A 19,818-nucleotide genomic window follows, 5' to 3' on the forward strand; every position below is an offset into this window, starting at 1 on the left:
AGAAAATCCCAACTCTAACAACAAAAATAACAGGAAGCAACAATGACTTTTCCTTAATATCTCTTAATATCAGTGGACTCAATTCCCTAATAAAAAGACATAGACTAACAGACTGGCTACATAAACAGGACCCAACATTTTGCTGCTTACAGGAAACCCACCTCAGGGACAAAGACAGACACTACCTCAGAGTAAAAGGCTGGAAAACAATTTTCTAAGCAAACTGTCCAAAGAAACAAACTGGGGTAGCCATTCAAATATTGAATAAAATTGACTTCCAACCCAAAATTCTCAAAAAAAGACAAAGAGGGGAACTTCATTCATATTCATCAAAGGTAAAAATCTACCAAGATGAACTCTCAATTCTGAATATCTATGCTCCAAATGCAAGGGCATCCACATTCATTAAGGAAACTCTAGCAAAGCTCAAACCACACATTGCACCTCATACAATAATAGTGGGAGACTTCAACCACCCACTCTCATCAATGGACAGATCCTGGAAACAGAAATTAAAAACAGACAAATTAAAACCAACTGAAGTTATGAAACAAATGGATTTAACAGATATCTACAGAACATTTCATCCTAAAACAAAAGGATATACCTTCTTCTCAGCACCTCATGGTACCTTCTCAAAAATTGACCATGTGATTGGTCACAAAACAGGCCTCAACATGCACAAAAATATTGAAATTATCCCATGCATCCTATCAGATTACCACGGACTAAGTCTGATCTTCAATAACAACATAAATAATAGAAAGCCAACGTTCATGTGGAATCTGAATAACACTCTACTCAATGATTACTTGGTCAAGGAAGTAATAAAGAAAGAAATTAGAGATGTTTTAGAGTTTAATGAAAATGAAGCCACAACATACCCAAATTTATGGGACACAATGAAAGCATTCCTAAGAGGAAAATTCATAATTCTGAGTGCCACCAAAAAAAAAAAAAGAAAAAAAACTAGAGAGAGCATACACTAGCAGGTTCACAGCACACCTAAAAGCTCTAGAACAAAAGGAAGCAAATTCACCCAAGAGGAGTAGACAGCAGGAAATAATCAAACATAGGGCTCAAATCAACCAAGTGGAAACAAAATAACTATACAAAGAATCAACCAAACCAGGAGCTGGTTCTTTGAGAAAATCAACAAGATAGAGAAACCCTTAGCCAGACTCACTAGAGGGCACAGGGACAGCATCCTAACTAACAAAATCAGAAATGAAAACAGAGACATAACAACAGAAACATAAATCCAAAACATCTTCACTGTTCTTCCCTTCATTGAGAGAGGTGCTGCAGAGAATTCCTAGCCTTCCAGCTGGTCCTGGTCACTTTTCCTGACTCATGCCTATTTAGTGGAGGACTGGCAGTTTCTGCTGAATTGTGTGCTGTTGCTGATTTGTGTTTGGTGAAACGTTTGAACTGGACTGTTGTATCCTGAAAAACTGAGATTGGAATCACCCCCAAAGAACTACTTCTAAGAAGATCAATATTCCCTTGTCCATCTTTTCTCCTCTACCTTTGGATGGTTGGCTAGAAAGGAAGTCAAAGCATTTAAAAACCCTTATTAAAATTCATTTTTAAAAACCTAAGTGTAGGTTGTAGGGGTAGGATGTCAGTTGCATTTTAAATTGTTCAAGCTGGAACTTTTAACTGACATGATCTTTGCACGTTTTGTTCCGGTGACCACAATCACTGTAAGTTTATGTTTGCAACAGCTTTATCATCATCAGAGGTCAGCAATCCACAGCCCTTCTCCCTAATCCTCTGGCTCTTCCCATCTTTCTCCCTCTTCTTCCATGATGCTCTCTGTGCCTTGGGGAAAGGATCGTCCTGATAAGGTCCCATCTATGGCTGCATATCATAGTAATATATCCTCAGAAATTGAACAGTTACATGACTCGAGATTAACTAATATCCACTAAATCAGAAGCTTCTCTGCCCATGGTTAAGAGCAACATAAATTTATGGATAAACATATAAATATTTTGAAGAAAATTTCACATTATGACTGTTTACACATGGCTTTTAATTATATCTCTGTAATTTCACTCATGCAATGTACAGTCTTGAGAGTTGCATTTTTTATTTCCATAAAATCTCCACACATGAACCAATAATTCATTCATTTATGTTATTGAATAAAGTTTCATTCTATGAGTATGATATATTTAAAATATCTATCATTTGATTTCTCATTCTGCTTTGTGACCACTATAAATTGTACTTGCATGCATAGTGAAGCAAAACCGTTTACTTGAATCCCACAACTATTACAGCTGTGTGCCCAGGTATACCTTTTCTCAATAATATGTTAACTCTATATTTAAAAAATTGAGAAAATGTCAAATAATCCTTTTATCAGAGGAAAAGCAATATTTCAAGGCCCAGCATTAATGTTTGGGAATTTAATTTATGTGGAGAGCTCTTGGTGTCACTTCTAGGAAATTGGAGAGAATATTTACATTGGCCTAGGACAAGTAAGTAGGCTCAAGAAAAATACAGTTGAGGAATATGTTCCCTGCATCTTGATCTAGGGCACAAGGCACTTTCCTTCCAGGAACAGTGACCATGGGACTTTCATTTGTGCCTTGTTTGTTCCTTGACCCTATTCTTTGCATGTACTTAGGATGGTATAAAGATAGCTTGAGAAACAATAAACTTGCTTCGGTGCTTGCTGGAGTCATGCTATAGTGCTGTCCGTTTTTTTTTTTTCTTTCATCCTCACTCCATCCCTGGAAACCCTGTTGACTGAGTAGAATTGGTCACAATTCTTCTGCTTTGTCTCACTGTGCACCTCCAGCTAAACTCACAGGGTCTCACTACCCAGATAGACTGACCTCAAAGGGTCTCACTGTGCAGCATTGCTGCCCTAATTTTTACATTAATGTGTTTTCCTGAGCCCCATGAGTGCTGAGATCTCAGGCATAAACACATGGTTTGTTTCTATTTTTTCATTCTTCAGTTAATCTCTCTCTCTCCCCCTCTCTCTCCCTCTCTCTCTCTCTCTCCCTCTCTCTCCATCTCTCTCTGTGTCTCTGTCTCTGTCTCTGTCTCTGTCTCTGTCTCTGTCTCTGTCTCTGTCTCTGTCTCTCTCTCTCTCTCTCTCTCTCTCTCTCTCTCTCTCCTTCTGTCTCTCTGGATTTTTTTTTTCAAGACAGGTTTTTTCTGTATAGCCCTGGCTGTTCTGGAACTCACTTTGTAGACCAGGCTAGCCTTGAACTCAGAAATCTTCCTGCCTCTGCCTCCCAAATGCAGAGGTGTGTGCCATCATCACCCTAACTTTTTTGTTTGTCTTTTTTAACCTCTCTTTCCCCCCATATTTCTTTTTTCATTAAATCACTTCCACTCTTACACAAAGATGGATATCTTTGACATTACATGTGTTATTCATCACATTATATCCTGTCAATACAACTGTATGAATTTATGTATCAGTGAAAAAATTTTAAAGCTGTTTAAAAACATGTACCTTCTAGGCTATATTTTCACATGGTGGCTCTGGTTTATATTGCTCAGCAATTTTTGCTTCTGTCCTATAGCTGTTACATCTAATGTCATAGCTATTGAATATAGAATAATTTTTGTCTTTTAAACTTTGTCTAGCAGATAAGAAGGAAAGTGCCTTAATTTACATATTGTCTGTCTTCTCCCTAATAACTCTATTATACCATGACAATGGGATTTGAGAATTCAGCAATGAAAACAGCCAATGCTACCTTATCTATGTAGGAATAATAATAATAAATACAATAATAATAATAAATATCTTAAACAATATTCAATAAAAAGCATAATTTAAAATTCTACGAGCTATTATTCACTTTTATAAGTATAAATGTGTGTGTGTGTGTGTGTGTGTGTGTGTGTGCTGTGTGTGTGCGTGTGCATAGAACTGCTTATATAGATGACTGGGTGGTAAATGACATCGTAATTGAAAAAAACAAACCAAATGACAAAAAGAAGACTGTGTAGGAATAGAAAAAGTTCAAGGTGTGCATGTTCCTATTAAAGATTACAGAGAGACTCAAGTGAAGAAGTTCCCCAAGTAGTCAGAATAACTAGAGGCGTGATTGACTTCACATGAAGATTATCTATGTATTTTGGGGTTCAGGGTTCAATGGAGTATACAGGACTGGGTTTGTGTGTCAACACCTGCCAAAGACAACAGAAAATAAATGGACCAGAGTTATTCCATGCCACAGTGAAACAAAGAGTATAAAAATAAAGAAAATTTCTTTATTTTACATCAGTGATACAGAAGAGTGGAATTCATGTATAATCTCATGTACATTCATCCATTGTCCCTCCATGTGGGATGGAAAGTCACTGCAGTTCACATACTTCAGTCTCCAAAAAAGAATCTTCTCTTCTTCCTTGAGATTGTACCAATGGTAAACAAAGCCATCTACCACAAATAGATGGTTTACAAAGTAAAATATGAATATACATGAGGCATTACAAGTTTCTAGCTTTCTTCTTTCTCTTATCATATAAAAGTAAATATAATTGAAAAGTGCCTGTTTAATAATCAATTTCAAATATTAGGATAAAAATTAAAAAGTGATATGATTATACAAAACAATTTCCCTGGATTTGTTCAGGGTCAAGTCTAGTCACAAAGGCTAACATGAATTTGAAATGAATTAAAAGATCTAAGAGAATAAAATATGTTAAAATATGGGAAAACCTTAGAAGGAAGATGAGAGGTGGTTACATTTCATTGATATTGAGTGTAATAAATCCATTACTTAACTGAATTTTAACTGAAACATCAATAATCATGGAAGGCAGGGTAAAATTATAATAATTTACACCAACTTAAGAGGAACAGAGATTATATTAGACAATACCTCATCCTCTATGCATTTCCAGGGTTCGTTATACAAGGTAAAGAAGATGTTGTAGACAGATATCAAAGACAACATTTCTTACTTTGACTACTCCACAAAAACTCTTCTCTTTTATGTATTATATAGTCATTTAGCATGCTCTTCCATGTAGGTCTTATGATAAGGAGCAATATCTATTATAAAATATTAATCTCAATATATTTATCACATAAAATTAGGTAAAATCCAAAATGCTACCATTACAGAGAGATTTTCTTACTGCAAATAACTCTTATTAAGGCCCTCTTCATATCTCTATTCCTCAGGCTATAGATAAAGGGGTTCAGCATGGGAGTCACCACTGTGTACATCATAGCCATGACAGTCCCCTTTACTGTAGAATTATTACCTGATGGACATAAGTACAGACCAATAATTGTCCCATAGAACAGTGATACTACAGACAGATGGGAACCACAGGTGGAGAAGACCTTGTAGATCCCTTGAATAGATGGAACCTTAAGAATGGAGGTGATGATCCTTGCATAGGACATGATAATGAGGAAAAATGGAATAATAATAAGGAGGGAACTCATTATAAATATCATCAACTCATTAACATAAGTGTCTGAGCAGGCCAGCTTTAGGAGAACAAATAGGTCACAGAAAAAGTTGAGGACCACGTTGTTCTCACAAAAAGACAATCTTGCTGCAAGGAGAGTATGCATCATAGCATGGGATATTGTGAGCATCCACAATAGAAGCAGTAGACAACCACAGAGTTTGGGACTCATGATGCTGGTGTAATGCAGAGGGAAGCAGATGGCTACATAGCGGTCATAGGCCATGGCCACAAGAAGGAAGCTCTCCATATCTCCAAAAACCATAAAGAAGTATGTTTGCGCCAGGCAGCCTGCATAGGGGATGGATGGGTCCTGGCTCTGTATATTCTGCAGCAATTTGGGCATTGTGACAGAGGAAAAGCAGAGATCAGAGAAGGACAAGTTGCTGAGAAACAAGTACATTGGTGTGTGGAGATGGGTGTCCAGTTGAACAAGGGCAATGATTAGCAGGTTTCCCAGGAGAGTGGTGAGGTACATGGCCAGGAACAAGGCATAGAACAAGTGTTGATGCTCTGGCAGGATGGGCAGGCCCAGGAGGAGGAACTGGGTGATGACAGTTTGGTTTTTCATTATCATTCTTTTTCTTCAGTATCCTAATGAGAAAATATCAGTATCTCTTAAGCCTTATAATAAATATATATCAAAAATATATATTCTACAAAAATCAATGTGAGAGTCATCATAGTGATTATAATGTCAAAAATCCTAATGTCTGTAAACATTACTGAAGGAGCTGAAGGGGTTTGCAACCACCTAGGAAAAACAACAATATCAGCCAATTAGACTTCCCAGAGCCACCATAGAGTAGACCACCAACCAAAGAATACACACTGAGGAAGGGAACCCATTGCTCCAGCCGCATATGTAGCAGAGGATGGCCTTGTCAGACATCAATGGGAGGAGAGGCCCTTGGTCCTATGAAGGCTCTTCACCCCAGTGTAGGGGAGTGGGAGTGGATTGGTGAGGGTAGCGCCCTCATAGAAGTGAGTGGAGGAGGGGTGGGATAAGGGGTTTCCAGGAGGGGAAACTGGGAAAGAGGATAACATTTGAAATGTAAATAAATAAAATATCCAACACCTACATGTCAGCAAACAACCATCCATAACGTCAGTTACAGTGGATCTAATACCTAGTTCTGACCTCTGAGGGCACCAGGCATAAATGTGGTACATGGGTATACATGTGACCAAAACAATCACACATGTTAAGCAAATCTAAAAATTAAAACACATAATTATTAACAAGACCTTTAAGACTAATTTTTAAATAGCCTGTAGCTCTCAGCAGGCCAGCTCTTTTTGACTTTATGACCATTGATAGATTTACTTCAGGACCATTAAAAATAACTCATTAATGATTTTTCTCATCTTTTACAGTTTTCTATCTCTCATTGTTTTCCAGAAAGTTCTATGATATTTCTACTAAGATGCTAATGCTTTGCTCTCCTATTTCCTGCTCATTCTGGGTAACTAGTTTGTTTATTTCTAATCTGTTCTATGTCATTTGTATATTGACGTTATTAAATAATTTGAATAGACTTTATTATCTTAGTTTTACATAAATTTCAAGAATATCTTACATGCTCCGGGGGGAGGGGGGTTATATTACCATTTCAAACTCAGACCTGTATGTCTCTGCAACATACAGCTTTCTACTACACTGTTAACTAATCATCTTCTGTTCATTGCATGTATGACAGGCATCAGAAGTTCAAAAACCCCAAGTGAAATTCATGTCTTCATTGTATTTTTTCCTAAAGAATTCCTCATTCTCCTCCCTCTCTAGTCTACCATAGTATTAAAAAAAAGAAAAAAGAAAAAAAGAAAATCATGTTTAAGTCAGATCTATGTGAACTTCATTCTGTTCATTTTTTTTTTCTCCCCCAAAAAATCTTGTTTTATTATTAAACCTTGTATGTAGTACAAACCTGAAAAGTAAACAAAGAAGTGGCAATAACCACACAGAATCTCCTGACAAGAGGTGTGCAGAACAACACTAATAAATTACATGTCAAACTGTAAGCCATAGGTGAAAGGTTATTGTCAAAAAGAGGGGAATATACACAGCAAGGCCATAAAAATTGGACAACCACATTGGAAAATACTCAACTGTTAGGTAATCATTAAATATTCCAAAACAGTTCAGTTTTCTGCAGCAACAGCCACCAAAGTGGATCCTAGGATGTTCCTGGCAGTCGCCTCTGGCCAGCTCAGTGCAATATGGGTAGCTACGGACTGATCCAGTTATGAAGCAAAGAACAGCTTGTGAAAAGTTTCCCTTTTTTATTCCACACATGTTGTACACACAACCAGAGAAGGGCAACAACTACTCCATTACCATGTTTTGTTGTTGTTGAGTGATGTAAGCAACACTTATAAATGTTACAAAACCCTGTAAGCATCCAATCCAGCTGATGAAGAAACTGAAATGTAAGGCTTTTCTTCATCTTTTCTTACCCCTTCCCTTCCCCCACCAAGAAAAGGGTCAAGTTTTTAAAACAATTTACAGGAGTGGTGCTGTTGGCTACTTTATTGAAACAAAAAACAAAAACAAACAAAAACCTGTTCTACAGCATTCTTGAAGAAAATGAGAACAGCAGTTGACTGTAAGTGCTTCCCTGTTATCCATGTGCAATTTCCTTACATTCCACCAACATCTCTGCTCCTGTCCCTCACACATCAGCATTAATCTTTGTTTCCCTCACACTTAGAGCCACTAAGTCTGCAGTTCTTTTTGAATGTGAAAACACATCTGTGCTCATCTTGTCTATTTTTTCTCTTCATGTTTTAACAAAAAAGAAAAAAGGAAAAAAGAATCCCATTCATTTTTCTCTTAAACGGTCATCATATATTATCCAGAGACTCTCCTTCACTGTCCTGTTTTATCCTTTCCTCTTTGTGAGATTACATTAATATATGAGGATCATATATTGTCTTTCTGGAATATGGAAGCAGTCTCCTGATCCTTCTCCTTCATCATGATTCATTTACATTGTGGCATTTTAACAGAAAAGTTCCTTCACATCTTTCCTTTTTTATAGGATATTTACTTTATTTATATTTCAAATGTTGTCCCCTTTCCTGGTTTCCCCTCTGAAAATCCCTTATTCCATCCTTCCTCCAACTGCTCACCAACTCATCCACACCTCCTTCCTGGCCCTGGTATTCCCCTACACTGGGGCATAGAACCTTCACAGGACCAAGGGCCTCTCCTCCCATTGATGACTGACTAGGCCATTCTCTACTACATATGCAGCTGGAGCCATGAGTCCTACCATGTGTACCTGCATAGAAGTTTGGAATCTGCAGAAGCACTGAGTTTTGTGGAGTAGACTTTGTTGTTTATTTAATGAGCACCTAAATGATATCAATGTCATTCTTGATGAACTTCATTTAGGACCAATAACATACATTACCAGTAAATAAAAGATTTATGAAAATGAACATATAAAATTAATCATCATCTTGAGGAAAACATAGTTTTGAGTTTAAGACCCCAAAGATGAAAGTATGCTAAAGAACCCTTCTGCACTACAGCACTGAACCTACCTCACAGGGCTGCTCCTGTGTTGAAATGGTATGTGATAGAGAGGGGAAAAAAAGGACATTGGAATGAATGCATCAATATTAGTGGAATTCATAATGACCAGGAAACAAATACTAGCACAGGATGTGGAAGTCTTGTAAGAAAGAGAAAAGAAGAAAGTTATCATACCTGGAAAACTGTCATAAATAACATAGGAATTACAATTGATAACAAAACACTTGTTTATTTTCCTGAGTGTACGTAGTTCTGTGGAAGCTGAGTCAGTTTCTGGTTCAGCATCCTGCTCACCTTCATTTTATTTGCAGACACAGGAACTAACAGCCTCTGTACTCATCACCTATATGCACCACTTCTACCTACATCTCCCTGCTGTCACTGCTAGGCCTTAGTGTCCTGCATCCCAGAGGAGTCCAGAACCTATATAACCCATTAAAGACATAATAACTATCCAGCACCTTTCTGATGCCAATTTACCTCGGAGATCTCTAGTGGAAACTAATTTTGGTCATTGATCACTACTTTCTACATGCAATAGAATATAGAATTTAAATAACAAGAACAAACAAAACTAATACATAATAGCAGCAACAAGAAACCCAAAAAGCATGAAAATATGCTTTCCTGTACTATGCATAACTCCTATGGACTTGAGCCCACTTAGAAGGGAAAGCAAAAAGTATAGCCGCAAAACACCCCACATTATTGGGAATTTTCTGATTATATTAACTCAAAGTGTTACACACAACAAAAATTTTTACAAGGCAACATCATTACTTTTTTGGATATGAGCCTAGCCTTTAACTGCTGAGCCATCTTTCTAGTCCATCCAACGGTAATTTTTAAGCACAATGAGACCATAGAAAACCCCAAACACTGGGAAGCCTCCAAAGACTGCATCTCACTGCAACATGATGGACTACCTGCAATGAGACTTGGGGTAGATATATTCTTGAAAAATTTGAACTTCATCACCCAACTATCTATGTATGCCATTCTGAGAAAAAAAAAACAGGAATATGTTAAGCAGACAGTATGTTTAAGGCTTTATCAAGAAAATAGAAAAGCAGTCCATATTTCCATGCCTGTTTAATTATTTTGCTTTCTTATCTCTATATAAAATTATTAATTGTACCCATTGCTACCATTGTCCAACCCCTCACCATATATTTGAGATTACTTTCTAATTCCATATTGTATGTGTTTAACATTGGTCACTAGACCATATACAGCATTTGTAGTTCCTTCATTATAATTTCCTAAACTTGGCAGTAATTGGTTTATGAAGTTCTGTACATTATAATGAAACACAAATATTGAGCCCCAGGTAATATTGCTCTTTATTTATCTAAACTTTATTTATGTTTTCAGAGATGATTAACTTTTATTTTCAATTATTTTTGTTGATTAACTTTTGTTTGTAAATATGGAAATAGAAAGTACGATCTAAGGGTGTGCTCAGATCTTTAGACACATTGCTGACTGCAAAGGTTGTATAGAACAACTAAATTTTGCTTAGCAGTTAATTGGTTTTAATAACCCCAAGAAGAGTGATACCATCTACTCTGAGTTTTGGCTGACATGAGAATAAAAATGATTGGATGACAGACTCAAGTTCCAACTGGGTCAACTCTACAAACTGTGTTCTTCACTTATATAAGTATAACTAAATCACTTTAGTATTTTCAATGTCTTTCAAAGCATTTGCAATGCAGTTTCAAACCCATAACCCCCCAAAGGATTCCTGTGCCCATTCACACATACTGCCACCTCAAACCATCCACAGAAAATTCCACTCTACTTTATGCTCTTACAGATTTTGCTATGCTTGAAATTTCATTTCAATATAAGCTCTTCATTGTAGGCTTATATTCTTCAAAATGTACTTTTTATAAATGTTCTCAAATGCTTTAACCTCCTCTCTAGCCCACTACCCACTAAAGGTAGTGGAAAGGAAATGTTAACAGAGCAAAGGAGGATGTGGACCTGTTTAGAAATAGTTCTTTGGAGCAAATACAATCATGGATGTCAGGGTATTAGTAGTCAGTTCACATCAATTATCAGTGACAGCTCAATCCATTCATGAACACCATTCATAAATCAGCCACAGTAGGTTGATCCAAAAGAAAACCTCAAGGCTCTGCCAATTGACTGAGTCCACAGAAGCCACAAGAACTTACCACAATGACACAAGAAGTGCTTTGGCACATTTCACTCTATAAAATCATGACAAATAATGACCAGCAAAGAACGACAAGACACGCCAGTCCCGCACAGTGTCGTCAGTGAAGACCAGCACCAGCAAAGCCCAATGATGACAAGCAAAGAATGATATGGCATACCAATAACACACTGAAACATCCACTGCATGTTGTATTATATTTATAACCTTTGCAAATATCTCAAGTCCTCTCAAGTGTCTGCTCTAGCAAAACACCACAAGCCTTTTTTTTCCAGGCTATTTCCAAAAACAACAACAATAAAAATCAAAAACACATGTTTGTTCTCAGCAAAACATCCTCTCAAGTGTCTGCTTTAGAAAAAAAAGTCTCCAGAAGAACATCACATAACACAACAAAGTCTCCAAAGAAACCAGAAATTTCCACTTCACTTCATGGCTTGCTTCTTTATATTAGCATATTTTAGGGTGTGTCTGTATCATTCTATGTGGCAATGATTGATTTCTTTGTTTAACAATATGTCACTGTGCAGATGTGCAATGGTTATTTGCAGGATAATTTGTTGATGGTTCTTCCCACTGAGGGACAAAGATAAGCATTTCAGTGAATATCAATGTACAACCATTTGTTTGAATATTATATATATGTACCTAGTCATATGGTAATTATACATTAAAAGAGTTTATTGCCATTTTAATTTTAGTTTAATTTAAATGAAAAATTATTCTTATTTATTTTATCCTACAAGGTAGTTCGATTCATTAAGATATTTTTATTTACACTTAGTTTGTTAGCCATCTACTCAACACCATTTTTTACCCCAATGCTCTTCTCCCCATTTCTATATCCATCATTCTGCTGCATGCATGAAAAATACCTCAGCAGTAAAGATAGACATTACCTCAGTATAAAGGGCTGGAAAAGGTCAGGTAAACTATTTAGACAACCCCATAACCACTAAAGAAATAGAAATAGTCATTAAAACCTCCCAACCTAAATAGTCCAGGGCTAGATGGTTATAATTCTGTTAGACTTTCAAAGAAAAGCTAATACCAATACTCCTCATTCCACAAAATAGACACTGAAAGAAAACTGCCAAACTCATTATATGAGGCCATAGTCACCCTACCTAAACCATACAAAGGCTCAACTGATTTCTCTTACAGGCATTGATACAAGAATATTCACTAAAAGACTTGCAAAATAAATCCAAGGAAACGCATAAGGTTAATTATTATTTTGTCATTCATTCTCTCTTTCTCTCTTTCTCTCTTTCTCTCTCCCTCCCTCCCTCCCTCCCTCCTTCCCTCACTCCTTCCCTCACTTCTCCACCCTCTCTCACACTATACTGAGTCCATTGAATGTTGCTAATATGTACATGTGTTTAGGGGTGACCACTTGATATTGTGTAATCTATCAGAGGTCCAGACCCTGAAAAATCTGATTCTCCCGCTCACAGCAGCCATTTATTACCATTTCTAAACTAACATAGTTTTTGTTGCATTTCAAAAAATCAAGGGGTTGAGAGTTCATGGTGCTGCTTCCCTGATACGCCTACAAGACCCTGTCTTTCAGTGTAGTGCTGGTTCCCTGGCCTTTTACATTTCTGTCTGGTCTTAGCTTTAGAAATAGTGGTTGAAATATAGATGCAGCAGCTGTGACTGGAAATGTCGTAGTCAATGTGTTCTCTGTATTTTTGGCAGTTGTAGATCTTTGTAATGTTTTTATGTGTTGCACAAAAAGAAATAGGAAAAGAATGGAAGAAAGAAAAAGAATCATTTAATGAGATGTGAGAGCATAGTTATTTAAAATACAATTAGATTTCCAGGGTTGTTGTACAATTTTGTAATCTTACCGGAAATAGAACCGTGTTCCCATTTTTCCACATTTTCACCAGCATGTGTTGTTATTTGAGATTTTGATATTAGCCATTCTTATTGGTGTAAGGTGGAATCTCAGGGTCATTTTGATGTTCATTTCCCTGAAGATTAAGGATCTTGAAGATTTCTTTACATGCTTCTCGGTCGTTCAATATTTCCCTATTGAGAATTTTCTGTTTTAGCTCTGGACCCCATTTTAATTGGGTTGTTTGGTTTTTGAGAGTGTAACTTCTTTGAGTTGTTCCTATATTTTGGATATTGGCCTTCTATGAGATGTAGGGTTCATAAAGATCTTTTTGCAATCTGTAGGTTGCCATTTTGTTCTATTAACAGTGTCTTTGACCTATAAAAGCTTTTCAGTTTTCTGAGGTTCCATTTATCAATTTTTGATCTTAGAATCTGAGCTTTGGTGTTCTGTTCAGGGAGTTGTAGGCAGGTGTTCTTGTGGGATTACTAACAGTGGGAGAGGCCTAACTCTGACTTTGTCCTTGTTTGGGACTCTTTTCCTCCTACTGGGTTGCCTCCTCCCACCTTAATATGAAAATATTGCCTGTCTTATTGTAGCTTGTTATGCTATATTTGATTGATATCCCGGAAAAGTCTGCTCATTTCTGAGGGGAAGCAAATCAGATATATATTCATGGAAAAACAGATGTAAGGAGGGAGAGTCTGGTAGTGGGGAGGAAGGTAAACACCAGTCAGGATATAATATATAAGAGAAAAATAAAAAGGAAAAATAATTTTAAAAAGTCAAACAAAAACATTAATGCATTTCATGCTTATAAAATATGATGATGAAATCTATTACATGAACTACTACTACACACTCATAACATGACATTCACATAAGCTAATTCTGTTTTTAATTTTTAGTCAATTCCTATGTAGTGTCTGAAGAAGAGTCTAGTCAATACTTTCTATGTATATAACATATACATGTTTATTATGTGTATTCATGTATATTGGCTTGGCCCATTGGCAATGACAATGTTAGGAGATATGGCCTTGATGCAGTGTCATGGCCTTGTTGGAGCATGCAACAATAATTCATTCATTTTTCTTATTGAATAATGTTTCATTGTATGAGTACAGTACACTTTATTTATTTGATCATCATTCAATTACTCATTCTGCTTTGTCATCATTACAAATTTCCTTACATGCATAATAGGGACAAAACCAAATTTTTGACTCCTACAACTTGTTGTAGCTCTGTGCCTAGGTGAGTAAGTTTTCATTCAAATAATAACTTTATGTTCAATATTCCACAGACCCAACACTGATGTTTGGGAGTTCCATTTCACCAAAGGTCTTACTATGCAGCTCAGACTGACCTCACAGGATCTCACTGTGCTTCAAAGCAGATCTCACAGAATCACATTTTGCAGCAAGCGAGGATAACCTCACAGGTCTTTCATTTTGCATTGAAGCTGATCTGATAGGGTCACACTGTGCAGCCCAGAATGAACTCACATTCACATTGATGCTTCTGCCCAAGCTGCATGTGTGCTGGGATCAGAAGCATGTGATCACACAGGCTTGATTTCTAACTTTTTTTGTTCTATTTTTCTGTTAACCCCTCTTGTTCCTTACTTCCTTCTCTTCTCTTTAAAATACTTCTACTCTCACACAGTCTATCTTCTACAGTATATATGGTATACATCACACTGTATTATATTGATGAAACTTTATGATTTTATCTGTCAGTTGAATTTTTGAAACATATATGCATTCTAGGTTATATTTTTGCAATGTAGTATTTCTTTGTATTGTTCAGGAAAGCTTTTGAATGTGGAAGCTGTATCTGCATTTTAAACTTTATTTTTCATACGAGAAGGAAACAGACTTGATTTACATATTGTCTGTCATGGTTCTTATAAATCTATATACAGTGACAGTGGGATTTCAGAGTTTAGCTATGGAAACAGCAGATGCAATCTTAACTACATGAGAACTACAATACTAATATTTTAAAACAACATCCATTAAAAGAGGTACAATTCAAAATTTTATGACCTATTATCCACTTTTGTAAGTGTATGAGTGTGTGTGTGTGTGTGTGTGTGTGTGTGTGTGTGTGTGTGTGTATAGAAGGGCTTATGTATATCACTGAGTGGGAGATGGCATCATATTTCATGAAATAGGATAAAATACAAAGAGAAGGCTGAGTGTAAACAGAAGAGCTAAAGGTGTGCACGTTTCTATTGATGATTGCACAGAAGCCCATGTGGGGATTTTCCCCAGGCAGTGAGAAGCCCTTAGAGGCACAATCTTTTTCAAATGGAGATGATGTGCATAGGGAAGGAGGGGTCAGTAGAGTATAAAGGACTAGATTTGTGTATTATCACCTACTAAGGACAGCTAAAACTATAAATAGAGCAAGGTTATTCCCATGATGTAGTCAAACAAAGAATATTAAAAAAAAATAAAGAAGAATCTTTCTACAGGAATAAGAGAAAAGTGTGTAATTGGTGTATAATCTCATAGATTCTTACCCATCGCTCCCTCATGTGAGCTAGTAGGAATTCACTGCAATTCACCTTCTTCAGTCTGTGAAACAGAACCTTCTTTATCTCCTTGAGATTGTCACAGGGGTAAAATAAATCTATCCTTTAGAAACAGATGTTTTACTAAGTAAAGTATGAATATACATGAGGCATTAGCAACTTCTCATTTTTTTCTCCTATTAAGTAAGTTAAAAGTCCTTACTAACCAACTCCAAATTAAGACAAAATTATACAAATGACAATTGTACATAATTATTCCAAAGAATTTGTTCAGGGTCAAAACTAATCAGAAAATATAATATGGGAGGGGAAACACATGGGAGGTTAAGAAAGAAAGATAATGTCAAAATCAGTATTGGAGAACTTGTAGGAATGACTAGAAGAAGCACACTAGTGAAGAGAATTCATTGTTATTCAGTGTCATAAATCTGTTACTTAACTATTTTAGCTGATGTATAAGTAAACACAGAAGTCAGGGTAACATGATACAATTTTGCAGCAACATAAGAGGAACGGAGATCATATTAGGCAATATCGCATCCACTATACAGAATTATTTATGCAAGGAAAAAAGGAAGTTGTAGCTAGATATCAAAGATAATCTTTCCTAATTTCACTAATCCACTAAACATTCTCTTTCATGTATTGAACAGTTACATATCAGGCCCTTCCTTGTAGGTCCTATGATGAGGGACAATATCTAATATAAAATATTAATATCAACACATTTATTACAATTAGATGACAGTCCCAAGTGCTACCATTACAGAGAGATTTTCTTACTACAGATAACTCTTATTAGGGCCCTCTTTATGTCTCTGTTCCTAAGACTGTAGATGAAGGGGTTCAGCATGGGAGTCACCAATGTATACATCAAAGCCATAGCAGTTTTCTTCACAGTAGAACTATTAGCTGATGGGCATAAATATAGACCAATAATTGTCCCATAGAACAGAGACACCACAGACAGGTGGGATCCACAGGTGGAGAAGACCTTGTGGATGCCCTGGGTAGATGGGACCTTGAGAATGGAGAAGAAAATCCTTAAATAGGACATGCCAATGAGTAGGAATGGAATAATACTGATGATCCCTCCCAGGATAAATATCATCAACTCATTAACAAAAGTGTCTGAGCAGGACAACTTCAGAAGGGCTGGAAGGTCACAGAAAAAGTGCAGAATCGCATTCTTCTCACAGAAAAACAATCTAGCCGTGAGTAGGGTATGCAGCAGGGCATGAAATATAGTCAACATCCACAGTAGTAGCACTAGTGAAACACAGAGCTTGGTGCTCATGATGCTGGTATAATGTAAAGGGAAGCAGATGGCCACATAGCGGTCATAGGCCATGGCCACAAGAAGAAAGCTCTCCATGTCTCCAAAAACCAGGAAGAAGTACAGCTGTGTCAGGCAATCTGCATAGGATATCGTTGGTACTTGGCTCTGTATGTTCTGAAGCAGTTTGGGCATTGTGACAGAGGAAAAGCAGAGATCAGAGAAGGACAAGTTGCTGAGAAACAAGTACATGGGTGTGTGGAGATGGGAATCCAGTCGAACAAGGAGAATGATTAGCAGGTTTCCCAGGAGAGTGGTGAGGTACATGGCCAAGAACAACACATAGAACAACAGCTGATACTCTGAGGGGATGGGAAGGCCAAGGAGGAGGAACTCCAAGATGAAAGTTTGGTTGTTTCCAGTCATGCCTCCAATGACTTTAAGAAAAAAGTTACATTTCCTTAAACACCCAGTGGTTGAGACTGCATGAGATCATAGATCAATTCAACTCTTTTGTCTCATTTGTTTATTTAGAAAAAGATTTATTCTATTTTTCACATTATTTGAATTTATATTTTTTACCTCACTAGGACATGGAAAAATCTTAGTCTATTTANTTCCTCAGTTGTCCTTGGTAGATGATGACATGCAAGCCAAACCCTGTACACTTTGCTGATTCCTCCCCCCAACATCCATATCTACATTTCAGTGAAAAGGGACATTTTTTTGACACACACAGTGTGTTGTATACTCTACAGTAATTAATCTTACTCTCATGAAAATAATTGTAGACTCTACACCCAAGTATATTCAGTCTTTATAAACATTTTATCTTTGCATGTTCTGCTACCCTAGTATTACTCCAAACATCTAATGGCTTCTAAAATGAAAAATGTATTGGCATTTCTCTTTCCTACATTTCTGACTGAGACATATACTTAAATTTAAGGAAGCCCCAGGGGTCCATCCTATAATCAGTCACCAAATGCAGACACTATTGCATACACCAGCAAGATTTTGCTGAAAGGACCCTGATATAGCTGTCTCTTGTGAGGCTATGCCAGTGCCTGGCAAACACAGAAGTGGATGCTCACAGTCAGTTATCAGATGAAACACAGGGCCCCCAACAGAGGAGCTAGAGAAAGTACCCAAGGAGCTGAAGGGGTCTGCAACCCTATAGGTGGAGCAACAATATGAACTAATCAGCACCCCCAGATCTCGGGTCTCTAGCTGCATATGTAGCAGAAGATGGCCTAGTCAGCTATCATTGGGAAGAGAGGCCCCATGGTCTTGCAAATTTTATATGCCCCAGTACAGGGGAACACAAGGGCCAAGAAGGGGGAGTGGGTGGGTAGGGGAGCAGGGATGGGAAGGATATAGGGGACTTTGGGGATAGCATTTAAAATGTAAATGAAGTAAATACCTAATAAAAATTGGGAAAAAAATTTAAGGAAGCAATTTACATTAAATCCAAATAGTTATTCATCTTCAATTTTCTCAGACTATGAACTCACCTTTTTATATAAAATATGTAAATACTCTCTGATTTACTACACAGATGTAATTTTGTATTTATGGGATATATTCAGGTATGCAAAATACAATGCTCTTTTAAATAATACTAATGACAAATATTTTATTTGTCATACGATTTCATGATATTCATATCCATATACATATGATTCCTTTGATAATGATGTAGGAAAATAAATACAGTAAATGATTTTTAAAGTATCAGTTAATTTTAATCCCTCCCTTGATCGCATGTTCAGACATCCATAACTAGAAAGACAGTTTATATAGGAACTGGTCTAGGTTTTAAAGGAAAATTTGATCAAATTACAGTTGTAAGTATGTCAATGAAGATGCTTTACCATGTTTTACCATTTAAATTAGATATTAACACTATATCAGAGCGAAGTAACTCTAACATTTTATCATGTGACAAACCTCATGTAAGCAGTTAATAGAAAAAAAAGAACTGCAAATATATAAGAGAAATTGTGCATCTAGCTTCTCAGAATTATTTGTATTCTATGAGTGAGTGGGGCCCATGTTTCATGTAGTCACACATGAAGAGATTACAAAGCCTGCTGACCTAATGGACTTTACTTCTTCAGTTGTAAAACTCATAATTTTTACCTGAACAGCAGATAAGACTGTCCCATAAAAATAGTTCTACAGTTAATACACAGGCAACTCACCTGGAATTCTCTGAAAACACTGACTCTGCTTTCAAGATGATACTCAATTTATAAATGGACACTCAGGTGATGTGAATACCCTGGTGCATGGGTTGCAGTAATGAGCAAGTATATGCACTTCTTGACGTTGTAGGCTTTTGAAATCTTTTGGGTAGAAGATCTTTTCAAAGTTTACTAATTTACAAATCTAAAGACTTACTGAAAGAAGACTTAAGCATTCTAGCACTGCTCCTACCCTAAAGAGTTGTTATTAGGTTGAAATGGGAAAAATGCCCTGTAGTAATTGTAATAAACCCCATCGTTACCAAAATGCTTATAAGTGTAACCACGGAACAAGGTATTTCTAAAATATTTCAAAATGTTGCAAAATAACAATATACCTGAAATCTGCCAATGATGCTATCATAAAACTGGAAATGCAAGATCTATAGTTTGGAGGACAGTAAGGGACCTCCTGAAAATTTATCTAGAATGACTGAAGTTGTATTATGGTACCTGCTCCAGATCCCAGTCACCTTTATTCACTATATGAATGGGAAAGAACATCCTCTGCACTCAGCATCTTCTTACATGTCCCTTTCTAGCCATCTATGGACCCAAGGGACTCTGCATCCCAGAATCCCTTGGGTTCTGGATGCAATTACCCAAGACCTATATATGACCAATTTGTCAAATCACTGAGGTGGGGGCAGATGATAGTCACTGATCACTCCTTAATGTACTTAGTGGAAAGGTATAAATAAAGAAAAAAATCAGATGCATAC

At 36.8% G+C, this 19,818-nt stretch overlaps 2 protein-coding genes across 3 annotated transcripts; both read right to left on the reverse strand.

The window, feature by feature from the left end:
- Positions 1-5,039: 5,039 nt before the first annotated feature.
- LOC110331612 (olfactory receptor 1496) lies at positions 5,040-9,279 on the reverse strand. Its single transcript, XM_021212369.1, has 2 exons — positions 9,179-9,279; positions 5,040-6,057 (listed from the first exon to the last, which is right to left on the reverse strand). The coding sequence occupies exon 2, from the start codon at positions 6,038-6,040 to the stop codon at positions 5,102-5,104; it is 939 nt and encodes a 312-aa protein (XP_021068028.1). The 5' UTR covers positions 6,041-6,057; positions 9,179-9,279; the 3' UTR covers positions 5,040-5,101.
- A 6,279-nt stretch (positions 9,280-15,558) lies between these two features.
- Positions 15,559-19,553, reverse strand: LOC110331654 (olfactory receptor 1500-like). 2 transcript variants are annotated; one of them, XM_021212437.1, is made up of 2 exons: positions 16,385-17,276; positions 15,559-15,575 (listed from the first exon to the last, which is right to left on the reverse strand). In XM_021212437.1, exons 1-2 carry the CDS (start codon positions 17,274-17,276, stop codon positions 15,559-15,561), a joined length of 909 nt encoding a protein of 302 aa, XP_021068096.1. The 2 variants fall into 2 exon arrangements, with proteins under 2 accessions (XP_021068096.1, XP_021068095.1); XM_021212436.1 differs by lacking the exon at positions 15,559-15,575 and adding an exon at positions 19,435-19,553 and having other exon boundaries at positions 16,338-17,287.
- Between the last annotated feature and the right edge of the window lie 265 nt (positions 19,554-19,818).

The sequence above is a fragment of the Mus pahari genome, chromosome 14, assembly GCF_900095145.1.
Source record: "Mus pahari chromosome 14, PAHARI_EIJ_v1.1, whole genome shotgun sequence".
In the NCBI taxonomy this organism is placed as follows: Eukaryota; Metazoa; Chordata; class Mammalia; order Rodentia; family Muridae; genus Mus; species Mus pahari.

Excerpts from the sequence above, each read along its gene's own strand:
- LOC110331612 (XM_021212369.1), bottom strand. The coding sequence starts at position 6,040 with ATGATAATGAAAAACCAAACTGTCATCACCCAGTTCCTCCTCCTGGGC.
- LOC110331654 (XM_021212436.1), bottom strand. The coding sequence starts at position 17,276 with ATGACTGGAAACAACCAAACTTTCATCTTGGAGTTCCTCCTCCTTGGC.